Below are 19024 nucleotides of genomic sequence, written 5' to 3'. Positions count from 1 at the left end.
AAGGAAGTCAACGGGTGGGTGTAATTCTTGGTTCAGACATTTATGCTGTCCTTTGATCATATCATCATCTAGCAGCATCTCTTATTAAATCTAACTTTCTGTGATATATTAAAATAGCATTTACCCAGGTCTTTCTCTCTCACACAGTTCTGCTGCTTTATCATTCATATAACATGGCTAGACATAGAATACAACTTTTTTCTTTAGCAATTTCTATCTGCTAAACATTTTTCTTGGATCCTTTTATAATACCTTCAGGCTTCTTGTATTTTATACGTGCATGCACAGATATCCATTCATTTAAAAGTCAGTTGCTTCTACCACACACTCTTTCATAAAAACCTTGGGGCTAGTAATAATGCTTTCTGAAATAACTCAATTTATCAATCTATCTGCTGCTCCCTCAGTGAATTTAATTGTTGTTCCCTGCTACTCACTTGTCTAGGTAATATAGCTATGTTCTGCACATATAGAACAATATGCTAAATAAGCCCAAAGATAAAGCTGTGGGAATTATTTGAAAACCTGAAGGCTAGTGTCAAAACAACCGACTCACATTTTTGCAACACCAATGGCAAATTTTAGTTTATTGATTATTTTATTTTATTCTATTTTATTTTATTTTTTCTTAGATATTTGAACTGGGTAGCAATACATATTCTTTATATTACTGTTGATGAAAAATGATTAACTATTTTGGCTACTAGGTTATAAAAGCAATTGAAGAAGGCTATCGTTTGCCAGCACCCATGGATTGCCCAGCAGGACTGCACCAGCTGATGCTGGATTGTTGGCAGAAGGAGCGCGGTGAAAGGCCAAAGTTTGAGCAGATAGTTGGCATTCTGGACAAAATGATTAGAAATCCAAACAGCTTGAAAACCCCCCTGGGAACCTGTAGCAGGTAAGAGAAGCTTTAGTGTGTGTTCTTATCAGTGCACATGGCTGGACTCTGGATGTTCTGCTTGGTGGCTGGTTCCAGTTCACACTTATTTATTTCATCTGTCTTTCAGTTCTTCCTTCTTTCTGTCCCCTGTTCTTCTCTTCCCTCATTTGCCCTTCTTTTTTACCATGCTAAACAAGCCAAAAAAAGGACTTTCTTAGAAAAAAAAAAAACAAATCAAAATAAATATCGCAGAACTAACACATTTCTCAGTAAACTACTGCCTGCTCATCTTTCCGCACTCTCGCCACTAGTCTGTGTTTTCCTTGTTTCTTAAAATTATAAAGTCTGGAGGGCAAGGATCATTGCCTACTGTATGTTTATATGATGCATCCCTTGCCCTAGGAACTGCTACAGTAGAAATAGTAATTAACAATATATCATGCTTGGCCAATGTACCTTGACATGCTACACTCTAGATTTTTATCTTTCATTTTCTGGCTTTAACTTCTTTCAGTGATTGCATCTCATTGTATTTCATGATGTAGTTTTTAATGGCTTCTTCATAAATTTCAGGTGAATTATCTAATCATGGTAATCTTTTGATCTGCTAGCTAGACCACTGTACTAGGGAATCAGCTGGCCTGTGTTCTGCTCCTGATTCTTCTACTGACTGATTTGCTGTGTGACCTTAAGCCTTTGTGTCTCTGCTCTTCCCTTGTCTTTGTTTTGTCCCATCCAATTGAAAAATGGGAGTAGCTGCTACTATATTTTCTAAGATGTGTAAAAGAATAGCATCTTTATTTTACCCAGCAACATAGAGACAGCTGCTGTCATGCTAGGTAATAAGGTTGATTTTCTGTTGGTAACAGTAGTCCATTAGGCTGATTTTGCTCACTCTGACCTTTCATCTTTTATGTGAATAAGCTTAGGAAGTACATATTGTGAGCCACAGAGCAGTCAAGAGCTATTCACAGAATAATCTAAACTGTGTATAAAGGCCTATTACTTTCTACTCTCGACATTTTTAATACCCAAAACTTATTTGACTCTCACCTTGCTAAATACTCCCTGATGTTTTACTCTCTTTGGAAACAACTTACTTTCCTTTTTCCTTCTCCATAGACCAATTAGCCCTCTTCTGGACCAGAACACTCCCGATTTTACCACTTTCTGCTCCGTAGGCGAATGGTTACAAGCTATTAAGATGGAAAGATATAAGGATAATTTCACAGCAGCAGGCTACAACTCTCTTGAATCAGTTGCCAGGATGACTATTGAGTAAGTTAGTACTGGGCATGTTTAACTTGCATTTAGGGAATTTCTAGGTACAACAATACACAATGTTCAACTCCAAAACTTTACCTTGAGTACAAACATTGTACTTGGGGGACAAATCAGCCATTTTAGCCGCTGATGATGTTGTATTAGAGCATCTCATGAAAGGGCAAATACCCTGCTACCTCTGTGTGGCATCACGTTTTTCCCTGCCTTTCAGACCAATTGAAATAACACAAAGGGACTAGAATTTGAGGGAGAATGTGGCCCCTTCCAAAGTATGTATGTATAGGAAAATAACCATTTTTCCTCCACCACCTAATTGGTACCTTTTTCCCAATGTGCTCTGGGAAGATGTGGCATTTTCTTCTAATTGGCTGGGGGCTGTCTGTGTCCTGCAAGACAGGACTTTGCATCAGGATAAGTCTGTAGAAGCAAAACAATTTTCTGAAGGCAAACACGGCCTGTATCAGTACTGTCATCTTAAAACAGGTCTTCTTGACACCCTGCAAAAAACGTTCTTGTCCTGGTGGTTGCCAAACACATGTAATTCCTCTTAGAGAGCGGTGGGTTTCTAAAAAAGTTTCTAACCCAATATTCTCAAGAGTTCAACCCTATTCTTATCTACTTGGTGTCACCAGGGGTCCCAGCCTATAGCTTGGGAACTGTTGTCAGAGTCCACAAGCTTCTAGCATTGGTAGGGGCGGAGTTCAAACTGCTGCTCCTCGTTCATTTGCATGATGGGTATGTGTCAATATGCAAAGGCATCTAGGCATCTCTTTAGGAAACAGACTATGATCCCCAAAATCTTCTGTTTATACATCACTTTGTCCTGAAAACCACCCCAAGTATTTTACAAGAGAAGTGTCTTTGTCTCCGGGTGTCCTTAACAGACACACCATAAGATGATCAGATAAGATCATGTAAAACATACTGACCTCTTTCTCAAATGTGGAGACCCACACAGTGCAATTGCATGACACCTGTCATGTAACTGCACTCGTGGGTGAACAGTGCCTGTATGAAGTTCCCAGTACTGAGCTGAGGTTACAGCACAGCTTCCGTGTAGTTCAGAACCCCCTAGTCCAAACCACTGCGTAGCTTTGACTCACAGTTGAATGCCATACAATAGCAGTCTAAGTTGAAAAATTAACAATGTACGCATTTATCTTCCCCAGGGATGTGATGAGTTTAGGGATCACGTTGGTTGGTCATCAAAAGAAAATCATGAGCAGCATTCAGACTATGAGAGCACAAATGCTACATTTACACGGCACTGGCATCCAAGTGTGATAGACATTTCTCCCTTATGAGGGAGGTGACAGACTGAGAGAACAGCACTGGCCTTCAGTATATATGAAGTGCTGCTAGAAGACACTTGATTTCCTGGGTCCTTCCTGCAGTGAATAGAAGAGCTACAAGAAGCACCTACAGACTTGAACTCCTAAGTGCCACCAGAATTTATGAAAAGGGAATTAGGATCCACCAGTGGTGGCAAGGAAAACAGCAGTGACAATAAACAAAGTACTACCTGAATAAACATACAAACACCTTGAGCTCTCTAACCTCCTTTTTATCTAATAGACTTTTTAAATGTACATAAAAATTTAAAAAAGAATATATTTGTCAGATAAAATCATGATATTATTGTTGAATTCAACAAAATATTTTCCTTAAATCTGTGATTTCTGAATCTTTTTTTAATCATTTGTGTTTATTCTTCATAAAGACTTTCTTTTAGTATGATGTTTATATCTTTGGACCTTTTTAGTGCTAATTCAATGACACATTACTACACTGGGTACCTCTGAATTTGAGTTCCTAGAGATTTAAGAAGCATGACCAAGCAATGTATATCTATCCGAACTTTGGTATCCCTTTGTGCCATTTCCTTTTGTTAAATCAACACCGTATTGACATGGCTAGCTAATTGGCAGGGAGTCAGGAAAATGCAAGTTGCCAAGAGCTCTGATATTTTTTAAAGAATTTTTTAAAGTTATACATATGCTATCTTTTAAAAGAAAATAAAAGAGAAAAAAAAAAGTAAGAAAAAGAAAAGCAATAATGACCCCTACGTAGTTCTAGGCACTTTTAGCAAATCATTTGCAAGATGATTTTAATGGACTAGAATTAAACTGAGATATGTTCTAAGATGTAGATCTACAGCTGTAAACCTGCTGAGACACAGCATTGAACGGACCAGTGATTGTAGGAGTGTCTCAGAGCACGGGTGCAGTTCTCCAGTGTTACCTAAACCATTTAATCTGAGCACGTCACATTTTTTTTCAGTACTCTGCGTTAGCAAATCTAAGAGAAATAGCTGGTGTATATTTTCTGTGAGTTTAAGCCGTATGCAGTCCAGCTGTCAGAATAAGGACATAGCTTTTATATGAGAACTGTAGAGCATGAGACAAGGGGCAGTTCAGAATTTTCAATTTTTTTACAAGCTTGTGCTGCTCTGACGAACACGCGTGTGCATGGTCACACAGACACAAGGGTCATTCATCAGGAACAGAGATGCAAAGGTAGCTGCTCAATGGAATATCTTTTTACACCATTTACTTATATATAAATTTTGTTTGATTAAAATATTTAATTATCATAAGCAATAATGAACAGAGTCTTTACAGATATTGCAAAAATGTACATGAACCAGAGAGAAATGCTTTAAAAAAAAATCTGAAAATTGTGAACTACCCCAGCAATGAAATGCTGTACTTCCAAAGAGAATTGGGCTGCTTCTATTGATTTTGATAGAGAAAGATCCCAGGGATCAGTCATAAATTGGTCTGGTTTGATAATGTGGGCATCCACACAAAAAAAATAAAAAACAAAAGAAAAACCTTGTAAATGTTCCTTTGTAAAACTTGTAAATTTTATTTATACTGTCTTGTTTTGTACACACATTTATGTGTAGTGAGCTCTGAATACATTGAAAATGCACTATATTTTTCTATTTTACTTGCAGAGCATCACAAACAAACATGTATATTCAGTGCTACATAATGTGTTTTCCCACATTTAGGACCAAAGATAGTTATCAAAAACTTAAATGCATCCTTTCCCCCCCCCCCCTTCCTTTTTTCTCCCCCTTTTTAGATCACTGTACAGTGTTATATTTGTCATTTTATTTATTTGTTTCACTAGAAAAATCAGTTTGGTTATACTAATTTTTTGTCCCCACCCACCTTTGTTGAAGAAAATCTGTAAAAAGCTTTTAACTAGCATAATCCCGATACATAGACACTTCCATTTGTAATCTTTGTAATAGACTGTAAATATATTTTTGGAACTATAATGCAATGTGCATAAGGGTTATTTTTCAGTGTCCATATATGATTGTTTATACAATTCACAGCACTTTACAGTCATGCTGAGAAGCCTAATTTATTGCCTGGATTTGGGCAGAGTAAGAAAAAATGGTGACTATTCTTATTTCGTATTAGATTGTCATTCAGTCGTAACGGAGTTATTTTCACGTATGCAGCTCAAGCTGGTTTTTTAACTATTAAAATTAATTTTCTAAAAAAATCTGTAGGAGTAAGACGCAGAGTAGACGGCATGCCCAATATTGGAATTAGTTCACGCAAGCACTCGGCCAAGGCACTTCAAGTAGCCATTAGAACAAAACTAAAAAATACACAATTAATAAACATCCATTTTGTGTTATAACAAATGCTAAGTGCCTCACTACTGTGGTGAGCATCTGTGGGCAGCTGGGCAGGGTGCTTGACAGTCTTGCTGCTGCTTTAGGCACCCAGCTAGGAATTCAGGAGTCTTTAAGTTCAGACACCTGCTTCCTTATAAATCTTGGCTACTGTTTCTAAGGGCTTGGTCATCAAAGGTGCGATGCAGCAATGCTGCTATTGCTGAGAATCTACAAACCCTAAATGCAAAAGAGTTGAGGCCAGGCTTCGCCCTTAGGACTTGTTCAATATTCTGAAGCACAGAGGCCTCAAAGCACGTGTGGTGATTTGGGCTCACGCATGTACAAGTGAGGGCCCTAATGGTATTTCTTCCTTAATTTTCCTGGTTTGATTTAAGCCATCTTCTTTGAATAGTAAATATATTTTAGCATTCATCTATATACCTTGACTGCCTTAATGTTGCCACAGATTTTTACACATTTGAAAGTGGTAGAGTAGACCCAGAAAGCACAATCGCGATCAACCGCAATCAATCAGATAACTTATCTACATGTTCAGATCATTACTGCAGTTTAGAGCACATGCATGTAAATGGATTTGTAACTGGTAGAGCAGCAAAATATTGACATCAGTTGCAGTTCCCCGGGTTTCAGAAAACACAGTCCAGGGTAAGAAAAAGAAGTGCCAGAGAAAGTTGATGCTCATGGAAGGAACTGAAGAATAAGTTGGGTTGAGGGGAGAATGAAAGGCTAAATGATGAAAGAAAAGAAAAATTCAGTTCTGGCTTTATTTCAAGGAATTTGGACATTGTGCATTGCTAATGACAGATTATGAGGCTGTCAGTGAGACTCATATTTCTTGACTTTATTCGTTTCCGAGCATCTAGAAGAGAGATGCCTAAAAAAAAGCAGGATGAATCTCCCTCTGGGAATGCTTATCTCCATTAGAGGGAAGGTAGAGGGAAGCCAGATGATTAGCTAAAATTAGGCGTCTAATATCTATATAGCTAAAGTTAGGTAAAGTGATTCCTACCCTATCTGTCCTTGGCTGCTGCAGTTTTCCTTGTAAGCCGAGTGTCATAGAAAGGCAGCTCCTCCACCACTGGTATATCCCAGAATGTATTTAAACTGGGCTTTATTACAGAGAGAGGTGATTTTTTATTATTATTAATATTATTATTATTATTCAGAGACTTGTAACAGGCCATCTAAATGCTTTTTGTATGTGGATATCAATTCTTGAAAATTTTTGTGATTGTTCTGAGGAAGACCCGCCTAGTAAATTACAGTTATTTAATATTTTAAATAATCAGAAATATTTGCTGACCTACTGCTTTAGTCCAGAGGTTATGTGATCAGATATGATAGTTGCTGTTTGCAAAACCATGTTTATCTAAAGCCTTGTCATGTAAAATCTCCAGGAGGCAAAGATGCTTAAATGTATCTCAAATTGAATGTTGCCCTTAATATCTCAATAATTGAGCTCTGTCTGTATTATTTTCAATTTAAAATGAGGTTTTTTATATTTGTTTAAGCTTGAATTATCTGGAAGCCACTGAGGGAGTTTGAAAAAGTGATTTTAAATTAAATTTGCTTTTTTCCACTAATAGTAATATACAATGAATAGTTTCCACTGTTTTGAATGTTACAAATCTATTGCTTTAATGTGGGGGATGAACGGGGTTTATTTTTGTTTTGTTGTTGGTATTTTTTTACATTTATTGGTTAGTAGTTGAAATAAAAAAATAATAATAATTTGTCCTTAACTTTCTAAGTAATTCATATATAGCAATTTTGAGAGTGATTTAAATTCCGTGACTTTTGGGTTGCTGCTGGGAGGGTGATCATGTCACTACAGCCGTAATGCCAGGTGATACAGGAACACCCTGCCACAAGGGCAGGTTCAGCCCACATTCTGTTGCCCAGTAATGACATGAAGCAGTTCACTGGCTGTGTGAAAGGATTGAAGGGCAACTCGGCCAAAAAATGGACATTTCACCTTTTAAAGCTATGCTTGTGACATGTTAGAGCTAAAACATCCTTAATTCATTGCTTCCCTGCATGTGATTTAAGACTGGTGTGCTCATGATATGCGTTTGATCTTTGGTGGGTTTTGTTTGTTGGTTGGGCTGTTTCTCTTACTTGTTTTATTTTAAACAAGTGACATTTGAGGTTCTCATGGAAGAGAACAAATCCCATACAGAATGAGAAGTGCTGTTTTAGAAAAGTGTAATACAAATTCTTGCCCATGAGCCATTCTGGCACCAGATGCTGCAGGGGTATTCAGAGAGCTGGTGCTATGATTTGCTGAGCTCCTATCACAACAGGTTTTCTCCATCTTCAGGACTTGTTAGGATTGCATTTCTGATCAATTAACTGATATATAGAAACAGGTGAATTTTTTCCCCACTAACTTGTAGTGGACCTACATTTGGTATATTTGAGATTTCTGAGACTACTCAAAAGCCTTAGCCAAAAACAAGTTTCTAGTAAAACAAGAAATCCTGGGCTGCAGCCTATGTTTTTTCTTGTAATCCCTTAAGGGCTTTAAATGTAGCCAACAATTACTTTTAAACAGAGATCTTTACTGTTTGAATAGTGCAGCCGTCTATTTACTAGGAAATAGGCAGTTCTGCAATTAGAGTTCCTGCAAAAATGGATTGGGGAGGGAATACAATGGTTTAGAGGAAAAAAGAAGGAAAAACCTCATCTAACAAGTGGACTGTGAAACCCAAACTATAACAGGGCTCCCCATTTTTGTAACACATTCCATACAAGGATTTGAAAAATATAAATGATTAAACCACAGGCATACAAATTGCAATATCCTGATGAAAGAGTTGTGGCAGAATGCAAGCTAATTTTGTGAGAGTTTTTCCTCTGGATTTGTTTTTATGAGACTTTTAAGTTAAAATAATTGACACATGCATTTAGAGCCAAATCTGTTGGGACAAAACAAAATGGATAAAATTTGCATGTCTATAATATCCATGAAATTCTCAGAGCACTTTCAGGGTGGGCAAGGGGTAGGCAGTTTGAAAGTGAAAGGAGTGATGTGCACACCCTGTAGGTTACATCCAACAAGATTATGAAAGGTTAGAAATTATGGATGAAAACTCTTTGTTTGGTACATGGTGAGAAGTCAGAAGGTGGGAGGGAGTGGAAAGAGAGCTGTGAAGTCATTCAGTGTCTAAGTTGTAGGGTTCCACAGGACATTCCTGGCAGGGGAGTTAAGGAGTGTGAATTTTTTAAGTAAAGAGACACTGTTAATATAATATATCTAATAATGTAGTGTAGAGTGGTTTCAGTACTCTGATTTTTCCTCAGGACAGATTGGAATTTGTCAAAGAGACTAAATTGAGACAGATGGGAAAGCAACTGGTAATACACAACTCATTCAAGCAGACTTGAAATCAAGACATGAAAGGAGATTTTTACAATAAAAGCCTGAAAATGGGACATGAACTGTGATGGTATTTACTCTCAGATGATTTTAGAGTAGCTCTCTTTAAGTCTTGTATAATGATAGCAGATTTTAGCACTTATACCATACAAATTGGGTGAAATTAATGTCTAATTAAAGTGACCAAAAAAGAAGCACAAGTTAAAAAATAACTGATGACTTGATAGACTATGAAAAAAGATGTGATACAGCCAGGCAAAACTTGTGTAGCCAGCCAAATGAATCTTGGACAAAACAAGACATAATGCCTGGTGCCAGAAGAGCTAAATCAGGAATAGAAAATCTATTCATCCATAGACCAAGGCTTGGTTATTTAATTGAACCAAATAACCAATTGTAGAGCTGTGCTGCTAATAATAATTAATAATAAAAAACTACAACTTAGAGGTCCTCTGATGAATCATTACATGGCTAACACTGAAAAACACACACAGTGCTATGAGCCATAGCTGTGCCCAAACACTTATGTGTGCTACTGGTATTAGAGTTCCATGACTCCGAGTATGTAATTTATAAACTGGAGACATTATAGCCCCAAGCCCATAACTAAAGCCTTCCCTTTATTGTGCCAAAATAAAACAGAAGGAATGATGAGAGTCTGTAGGACTGAGCAAGTGCAATAGGAATTATCTTGTTATTATATTGCCCAGAGATGTAGAGTCTCTCTCACAAGATATTCAAGAACCATCTGGTTGCAATCCTGTTCTATGTGCTCTACGATGACCCTGCTTGAGCAGTGAGGTTGGACAATATGACCCAATGTGGTCCCTTCCAACCTGGCCCATTCTGTGATTCTGTGATTACTTCCTTAGAATTATGGAGAAAACCATGAATTTACATTAAGGAACAAATTTCCTGATCCAAAGAAACGGTCTCACTGAGAAGAAAAGTCATCCATTATTTTTACTGAAACATTCAAACCTGGCTTGCAAGAGTCTAGACTTAATGACAGATGATGGATGGATGGATGGATGGATGGATGGATGGATGGATGGATAGATAGATAGATAGATAGATAGATAGATAGATAGATAGATAGATAGATAGATAGATAGAATGTATCCACATTGATTCCTCTCATTTCATGCCTGTAGAAACATTACTCAGGCAATTTCTTGACTGTTGTTCAACCTTTGTTACTATGCCAACTTCCACTGGCTTCCTGAAGGGCTGCATGTCCATTTTGACATGTCTGCTGTAAAATGTTTTCATTTCCTTTTCTCAGGGACAAACAGCCTGTGCCAAGAGCACACATGTAGCTTAACAGAAAGAAGGTGCAGGAATCTCAGATTTGTTCTCTCCAGCATATTCCTTTCAGTCATAGTCATAAATTAAATGTGTTATTCCCCTGATGTCTCTCATAGTACATTGCATGAGAAATCTGATTTGCCTGGAAGAAACTTAGCAAAATCACCCAGATTCCTCCTGAAGACCACTTAGAAATGGCATTTTTTAAGAGATTGGGTGATTAGGATTTTGTTCAGAAAGTGAAAGAGTTGCAGAGCTCTTGCCCTCAGGCCATTTCATTCCAGTTCTCTCTCCTGATTTGTTTACTGCAGGAGCCCATAAATCATCCCTTATATTAATCTATACAAAATAGCAGCATCTCCTTTGCTACTAGACAATATTTGTACCCTCATAGGCTGCTGGAGAAAAAGACAGGGTTACATTAAAATCCAAGCCAATATGCCTACCTGAAGAAATTGTGCCAGCAAGGCACTGAGAGGTATTCCTAATGAGGATTCTCCTTTAATATTACTGGGCCTTAACCACTTAGTGCTGTGGAGAAATTATTCATTGCTGTTGTGGAGGGAAAAGCTGCTCTTTACTACAGAGGTTCCCTACACTTCAGTTCATCCACTGCCAATAGCAGGAATGGAGGCAGGGAAGGAGAATAAAAAATAGCTTTCAGGCATTTCTTTGTAGTGCTCTTTTCAAGAGAAATAATTGTCTCAATGCCTACATTACCTAAATTTGTGCAAGAGGCAAATCCTCTTTTATGCCTCTTGCTTGCTGGTTAAGGCATCCCAGTTAGGCTGTGTGCTCTTTGTTGAAACTCTCAGCCACAAGCTGCCTGCTATCCCGTGAAACCGCTTTCCTAGCAGCAGGATGACGCCCAGGCAGTGCCTTCCTTGCAGTCGCTACCTGAGTGTCCCAACACCGAATTCCCTCTGCAGTTGTCCGGGTTTGTCACCTTGTGCAGAGCTGCCTTTGAGGGATATTTCCTCAGCCATGGAAGCTATTGGCAGCACTCTGCTCTACCTCAGTTTCTCCCCAGCTGGCATCAGTCATTAACACTTAGCTAGCAGCGCCCATGCTGCCCTGCAGGGTCAGTGGAAGATGATCCTGAGGAAGGAATATTTGCTACCCAGCACCAACAAAAGCAATGTCTGTCTACAACCAACAACGAGTCAGGGAGACCACTCCTAAGTGCAGGAGTCATTAGTGTTGGTCAAAACAAATCAAAACAAACAAGAAAAAGAAGTGTGTTTCCAGTGGGGAGAATCGTTGTATGCAGAAGAGCAGAATGTCAGGCTTACATGGAATGCCCAGTTAACACCAGTATAACAAGCTAATGGAGTGTATTTAAAATAGTGTCAAAATCTTTCTGTTGGCAGTGCAGTCTAAGGGGGAGCTGAATGGCAGAAAAAAAAACCCACCTGGTGAAGGGATTATGTCAGGGAACCAGGAGAAAAGAGTTACCTTTTGTGATTTTACACTCCTCTCAATGAATGGGGGAAAGTCTCTTCACATTCATTTGTACTATTATAAACATTTCTTATGGATTAATATAGCTTTATTGTTGAAAATCATGTGAAAACTAATGCTTGACCTGTGTCATCTGCTTCTGAATTATTTGCTGAAAAAGCAAGAAGATATACCTTAGAAATATTGCCTGCTTTCAGTACAGCAAAGTATCTTAATAATTATTGAAAAGGGAAGAAAAATCTGTATAAAGTAAGCCTTTAAAGTAGCTAATACCATTTTTACACCTGTATATTTTGAATAGGATTGTGCAAAGCTGAATTTATCTTTTTTTTTTAATATCAGATGCTGTCAAGTTATTTGAATTTAAGATTACATATATACATTAAATATATATTAAGAATGCATATATATATATATATATATATAATATATACATACACATACAGAATATATATATACACATATATATATATATGTAAAAAGAAGCCAGATATCTTAGCAAAGACTTAGGTATGTGTAAATGTGTCATTGAACCATTGCAGCATACTTTTGCAAAACAATATGTTACATTTGGCAGTGCTTAGACCTAAGTTCTGTTGTGTTGTTGCTATTATTTTCAATTTAAAGCACTTTTTGGCGACAGAAGTCCTTGTTAACTAAAGTCAGTGAGAATTAGTAAGCAGATGAATATGATGTAAATTGGTAGAAGCTGTTTGCTGCAAGTAGGAAGATGTCTCACAGAGATGACATCCAGCTGTTACTGGGCTCACTCTCTCTCCTTTTTTAGCATAAATGCCAGAACAAGACAACAGACTGACTCCCCTCATGCTTGTTGATAGCTGGATCATGGCTGCCCATGGTTCAGGATGTTGATGGACAGACATGTAATACCTGCCTGGCATCCTTATGGATAAGACTCACCTTATTTTCCTGTGATTTGATGAATGGCCTACTTTTCTGGAACTTGTGGAAATGTTACATATCTCTTGGGTGAGAAAGGCATAGAAAGACTGACTCTACACTACTGTGCAATGGGCAGGTATTACAAGAAGGCCAACATGATATTTGCAACCTCTAAAAAGGGTTGGTGTGGGAAAGGAGAGACTCATATATATTGATATTCATTGGTTACCAGACACCTTGAGCTGCAGCTGCTTGCCTGGGAAAAGGTTGGTTAGGATAAGCCTAGTCCAAAATTACCTCTGAAGTTCCTTCCTGTACTGTACCATCCCTTCCCGTCCTGATGCACCTTTCCTTTTCAGAAATCCCCTCCTTCTTCCTCAGAAAATCTTGTTTATGACACTTCTGTGGGAATGAATGGACGGTTTTTCTGAGTAAAATGGAGATTTTTCTTAGAAGACCCTGAGTGGCCTTTTTCCAGAAGAGCTAGTATCTCAGTCTGCAGGCACCACGCTTTGCCATATCATTCTGACGCTGCTCAAATATTAGATAAAGTGCATGTGATCTCTTTGATCCTTCTTCACATGTATCTCCTGTTGAAAGGATGAATTTAGAGATCTAATTTCAGAGCAGGTTAGGGGCTGTGAATCCCTGACACATCCTGATTTAGTGTTGGGACACATGATAGCTTACCCAGGGCACTCGGAGAGCTGGCTCTCATGGGGTTTCCTTTATGTGGAGGTCACAGTGTGGGTGGTAACTTTTTTCTCTCATTATTGATTTTGGATATGGCCTTGGTGTGTACCAGAGACTGGATAAATAAGTGCTAAATCCAGCCATACAGATGGAGCAACCAAGAACTGAAGCCCTATCCTCACTTTAGAGGCTTTATCTACTGTCTTTGACTGGCCTTTAGTTTCTCCAAACTGTTTTGGGTTTCCATCTCTTTCCAGGGAGGTAGACTGTCTAATTCAAATCTGGAACAATGTGGGACAGCACGGCAGCTAGAAACAAACCATTCTGATATTGAGCAGCTGGGTCCCAGTGATGCACGGAAATTATCTCGTTCATTTGCCACGCGTTGCACAGGGATCCTCATCTCCATTCGCTGGTGTTTCACTGTTGTTTCATTCATGCTTCATTATTGCACCTGGTGAAACTGGTACTTGAGCAGTGAGAACTACTGGCAGCCCAGAGTAAAGCTGGGCCACAGTCCAGGGTGGGCCTGGACCCTATTTCACCAATCTCTTGATCTAGAGAGCTTTGTTTTGGTTCTGCCCAAGAAATATCAGGTGAGAGAGAGCCAATAAAAATATAACTTGAGGTTTTAAGTACCTATGCATCAAAGTCACATTTTTGACTACCATTTACAATTAGCTTTGACTAAATTCACATGTCAATCATTTTTACTAATTCAAAGGCTTACTTGTCTTCAAAATAGTAAAAAGACCTATCAGAGTAAAAAAGTTCTTCCGTTTTGAAAAGATTTCTCCTCAGAGTGCCTTTTTGATGAATTCTTTTCTCATGCATTCCAAGCATTACTAGGGCTTCAAAGGGCAAGTGCAAAAAAGACTAATAGGAATGAGGTTTAGCTTAGTTAATACCTTCCCTTAATGTAAAATTAGTCCCTAGGACACTTCACTAGAGACAGAAGAAAACTTTCTGTCCCTCCATCAGATTGCTTTCTCTAGATCTTCTTTTTGTTTGTTAAGCCTCAGATATTATGGCTATCAATAATATCAGATCCTCTTCTCAGTTTATCGTAAAACATCTTGCTCCCATTTTTTTCCACTTTGGTGACAGAGATGTATGTCATGCAATGATGTGTTAATATCACTCTTCTCTTGAATGAGTCTCTTCCCTTTGATTCACACTGTTAAATAATGTAATCCATGTGCTGGAATGACAGATACTACTTTGGAAGCAGCTAAAAGTATATTGGTTGGTATAGCAGGGGGACATTCCTCTGCTAGTTTATTTTTCTTTAGTATTAGTGTTACATTGGCTTGTCTCAGTGTCTATAACAAATTGCTTTTCTCCCAGGAATTTTCAAATAATTTAGTTAAGAGATTTCTAGCCATATATAAAATAATTTACATTCAGTCCTGGCCTACATCCATTAGTGCTAAAGCTATATTGTTTAGAGATTTCATATGACTAGTCTGTCACTAAATGTTCAGTAAAATCCACATCCTATTCTTTCCCTTTTTTTTTTTTCAGCTCTGGGTTTGTTTCGTTGGGGCTTTTTAAGCAGCACAAGTAACATAAACATTGTCTTCAGGTGCCAAGTATCATATAATGACTGAGATGAGTCAGTTAAAATGTTTTATAAGATTCTTCAGCCATACCAAGAGCTTCTGATAACACTGGGCTAAGGGAGATTCTATTTTTATTAGCTTAGATGCTAGAATCTATCTACCTTGTGTAGATAGATTTTTTAATGAAGATGCTTTTTTAATGAAGCAGAGTTTAATTTAACACACCCATTCCACCCTTGTCCTGCTTCTTTGTTTCAAACACTTATTAACATCTTCTCCTGGTACTTGATTTTTACCCTAGTCCCCATCTGAAAAACTGCACCTCATTCATTTATTTCCTTTGTTTCCAATACTGAAATCGTCAATTACAACCCTGTGGCTCATTGAGATCCAACGTGAAACGCAGCTACATTTCCTTCATGTTAGAGGTGTTTGCTTGAGAATTTTTGAGTTTATTGATGTTTACCTACCCAGTCCATGAGAATTTTTGTAAAATAGTGGTGTGTACATGGCAATGAAAATGATAGTGTAATTTGCCTCTATTACTTCCTGATATCAGGATTCTGCTGCACTGCAAATTTCATATCTGTTGTTATTATTTGTTTGACAGAATCAAAAACATGCCAGGTGCTTTGCAAAACAGAGAACAAGAAAAATCCCTTTCCAGAAGAGATGACAGCCTGAATAGAAATGGCATAATGGCAGGAGACAAAGGAAGCAGGAAGGGGAAGCAAAGCAAGAGTTATAACCATAAGATCATGAGATTGGTTTGGAGGCACAGTGAACGCTATGAGGCATTTTTTTAAAGCCCATAAGGACTGTAGTTGGGATTAGAGAATGGAAATGTAGAAAAGAAGCATGGAAAGGAATGGAGAAGAAGGGAGGAACAGACTGGCAACAGGAGGAAGAGTAAACAGAGGTGTGTGGGAGAGGCCAGAACACACATCTGACAAACTGAGGATTATGACTAATGACAAGGATGAAAGACCACATCTGAAGAGCATGATGATTTCAGGAGGATGGCGAAGCAGGACGTGGCGATGCTGCTAGGGAGAGAAGAGCCAGCAAAGCTGCCCTGGAAGCCTGCCCTGGAAGCTCCTCACGCTAACATAACCCTGCTTCCCCATCTTCTTTCTAGCTCCCCTCTTATACATAAAATATGTATATAGAAGAGCAAAGGAGAAGGAGAAGCAGCTAAATAAACTTTTCCAAAGATCCTGCTGGGGAAGAAGTTTAAGCTGTGATGATGCAGATTTACTCCTACTGATGCTCCTTGTGGATAGCAAGAGGCAGAGGGCATTCTGTTAGTCATACTCCTGCAGATGAATCTATGTGAGTCTTTGCCTCTACTTACAAATAGGCCTTGTTGAGAAATATTCAGCAAAATTATAATACTCCAGCCAATCTGGGACATTTTGAAATGTCCTTCCATTCTAGAACAGAAAGAAATTATACCACGCACAGTGAAATGGAAACAGGAAAGAAGAACATTTTAACAGGGTTTTTTTTTTTTTAATGCTGAAAATAATCATTTCAGTATTACAGAAAAATATAAGGGGATTTTGCTCATTGTGGAAAAAAATACATATTATACATTTTCATGAAATTTCTGATAAAATTGGAAATTATTTTAATTATTTAGGACTGGTTTTTCTGTTGTGGATTTTTTTTTTTTTAGAAAATTGGTATTTTTAGAAAGAAATAGCAAAATTGCCATGTTCAGCCTGTCAGGCATTTTAAAATACCCTGATTTCCAAGGTAAGAATTCTTCAGGAGTAAGAAAGCTGAAAAGTGGCCACTCTAATCTCTTCCTCACTTCCTTCTCCTCTGCTTCTGTGATCAGACATGTCTAACGATTGGTCTGCAAAGAGCAAAGCCAGTTTCTATGTCTCCCTGAGAAAAGGCATTTTGCCAACTACGTTAAGAATTTTTAACTGGATCTAGTCACAGGAAGTCACTTTTTTGCTGCAGACCATGTGTCCACAAATCCTTCTCAAAGCTCTTCCATTTTGCCTGGAAAGGTTTATAGAAAGCATGCGGGAAAGGCTCAGATCTTTCCCTCTGCAGTGAAACTGTTCCTGAACGTAGTTATAGCTTAGCAGATGTACTGGTGTGACAGCTGAGAGACTGCTGCTGTTAATGAAGTGTTCTATGGCATAGATAGACACTTTTCACTTGGTACTTCTGACTGCAAAGTATTGATGTTTAGGCTATTATAAGTACTTGCACATTATATTTTTTCGGTAAGTTTTAGAGGACAGAACTGGGTAAATTTTTCTTCTCCTTCAGGGTAACACAGCTTTTCATGAGTCATTCATCTTGAATGTATACCAGAGTGATATCAGGTTGTTTGTTGTGACACCTTATCAATATGACGCCCATTTTTAGTTTCTTCTAGCAGTGGAATGATTTGTCTCATGGAGACAATGTCCTTGTTTGAGAATGGTGACTCTGGACAAGATTAAAATAATTTGTTTGAGTGAGGAGGAGGCAACTGAAGGTCATAGCTGAAATATTACCAAAAATCCTTAACTGGTTGGATTTGTCCATCATTTGCTTGAAGATTTTGGTAAATGGTGCTTTATTGGGTTCCCAAATGCCAGCAATGGCCAAGCACTTTCTTTTAATTTTCTTCAATTTGGACTTTGCTTAAGTTAATTAAGCTTTTGTCATCTCAGGGTACCATTTTAGCAATGAGGTTTACAAGACCTTCTCTGTCAGTGTAAAAACTTTGGCTGCTTAAGAACATATGGGGTATAGAGAGTGAACTCAATGCTCAGCAGTGCTTGAAGAGTGATTCCCACCTCAGTAATTTCTCTCCACAGTCATCAAAATAATACTGGATTTAAATCCTATAGTCATGGCGTCAATTTACCAAAATCTTCTCTGCCTAAATAATTCTTCAATTAATGTAGCTCAAAGTTTTATAACAATCCATCTATCATTAAAAATGGGATTGCAAAGTAGTGTGATAATATCACCCCATGATACAGATTTTTTGCATATCATTTTTACATATTTGAAGGAACTCCATTAACTCAGTTATATACAACTTTTTGCAATAAGAGGCACAACATAAAGCAATATCAAAACACAGGTAATATTTCTACTAATTTTATTTAGCCAAGCTCCAGAGTTTGCATAATTTTGCCACTGCTTCTGGCATGATAGCAGATGTGGAGGTTATCTATACCTGCCCAACTTGTGGTGCTGAGAGAGGATTCAGCTGTGTGGCACCTTACCACCCTCTGATACCAAAAAAGAAAAACAAAAAAAGGAATTCCACTGGGAAATGTGGCATAGCCTCTGGGCAATGCAGTTTGACCTACCTTCTGGGTTCAGACACCGAACTGGATGCATGATTTGGGAAGGGATTTAATACCAGCTACCTCAGTAGCCACAAGGTTTTACAGGAAAAAGATTGAAAAAAAAAAAAACCCCAAACTACTCTAATGTATCCTGAGACTGAAGGACAGCATGGTTATTTTGCCTATCTATTAATTTCTAGCCCTGCCCATACTTCTCCCCACAATCTTTCCCTGATGTTGCCTGTCAGTCCTTTCCAGAAGACCCTTGGTGGTGCATCAAGCAGGAACAGCTGCAGTGACTGGAGCAGCCCTGTGTGCCTGGCTGGGGGCACAGCCTTGCTTCAAGGCCTCCACTGATCCCTGCACATCAGGGACACCTTCAGCTGCCCACTGCCAGACATCTCCAGGGCTCTATGTCCAATATGTACAGTTCAAATACTTCCCAAATCAGGGCAGTGCGCTATGATGAATAGTCTGAATTTGTCCTATATTCTGTGAATTTACTTCTTTCTTCTGTCAGTCTTCACTCTCTCTCGTGCCCTTCTTTCTCCTGAAGCAGAATGACCAGGGCTGCATGAATAA

General features: G+C 38.3%; 1 protein-coding gene across 5 annotated transcripts in view; it reads left to right on the top strand.

The window, feature by feature from the left end:
- The window catches only part of EPHA7 (EPH receptor A7), a 165747-nt gene extending 147048 nt beyond the window's left edge, over window positions 1-18699 (top strand). For 2 of the 5 annotated variants that reach the window (XM_058021174.1, XM_058021173.1), the window contains exons 15-17: window positions 708-901; window positions 2006-2161; window positions 15745-18699. In XM_058021174.1, coding sequence (XP_057877157.1) covers window positions 708-901; window positions 2006-2161; window positions 15745-15940 — 546 coding nt within the window. In that variant the 3' untranslated portion in view covers window positions 15941-18699. Of the gene's footprint in view, window positions 1-707; window positions 902-2005; window positions 2162-3336; window positions 5457-15744 lie in introns of those variants that run through there. The other 3 variants (XM_058021176.1, XM_058021175.1, XM_058021177.1) reach the window with 2 other exon arrangements.
- The last annotated feature ends 325 nt before the right edge of the window (window positions 18700-19024 follow it).

Source organism: Melospiza georgiana, chromosome 3 (genome assembly GCF_028018845.1).
Source record: "Melospiza georgiana isolate bMelGeo1 chromosome 3, bMelGeo1.pri, whole genome shotgun sequence".
Taxonomy (NCBI): Eukaryota; Metazoa; Chordata; class Aves; order Passeriformes; family Passerellidae; genus Melospiza; species Melospiza georgiana.
Note: the sequence above shows the minus strand (reverse complement) of the source record. Positions and strands in the feature narration are given on the sequence as shown.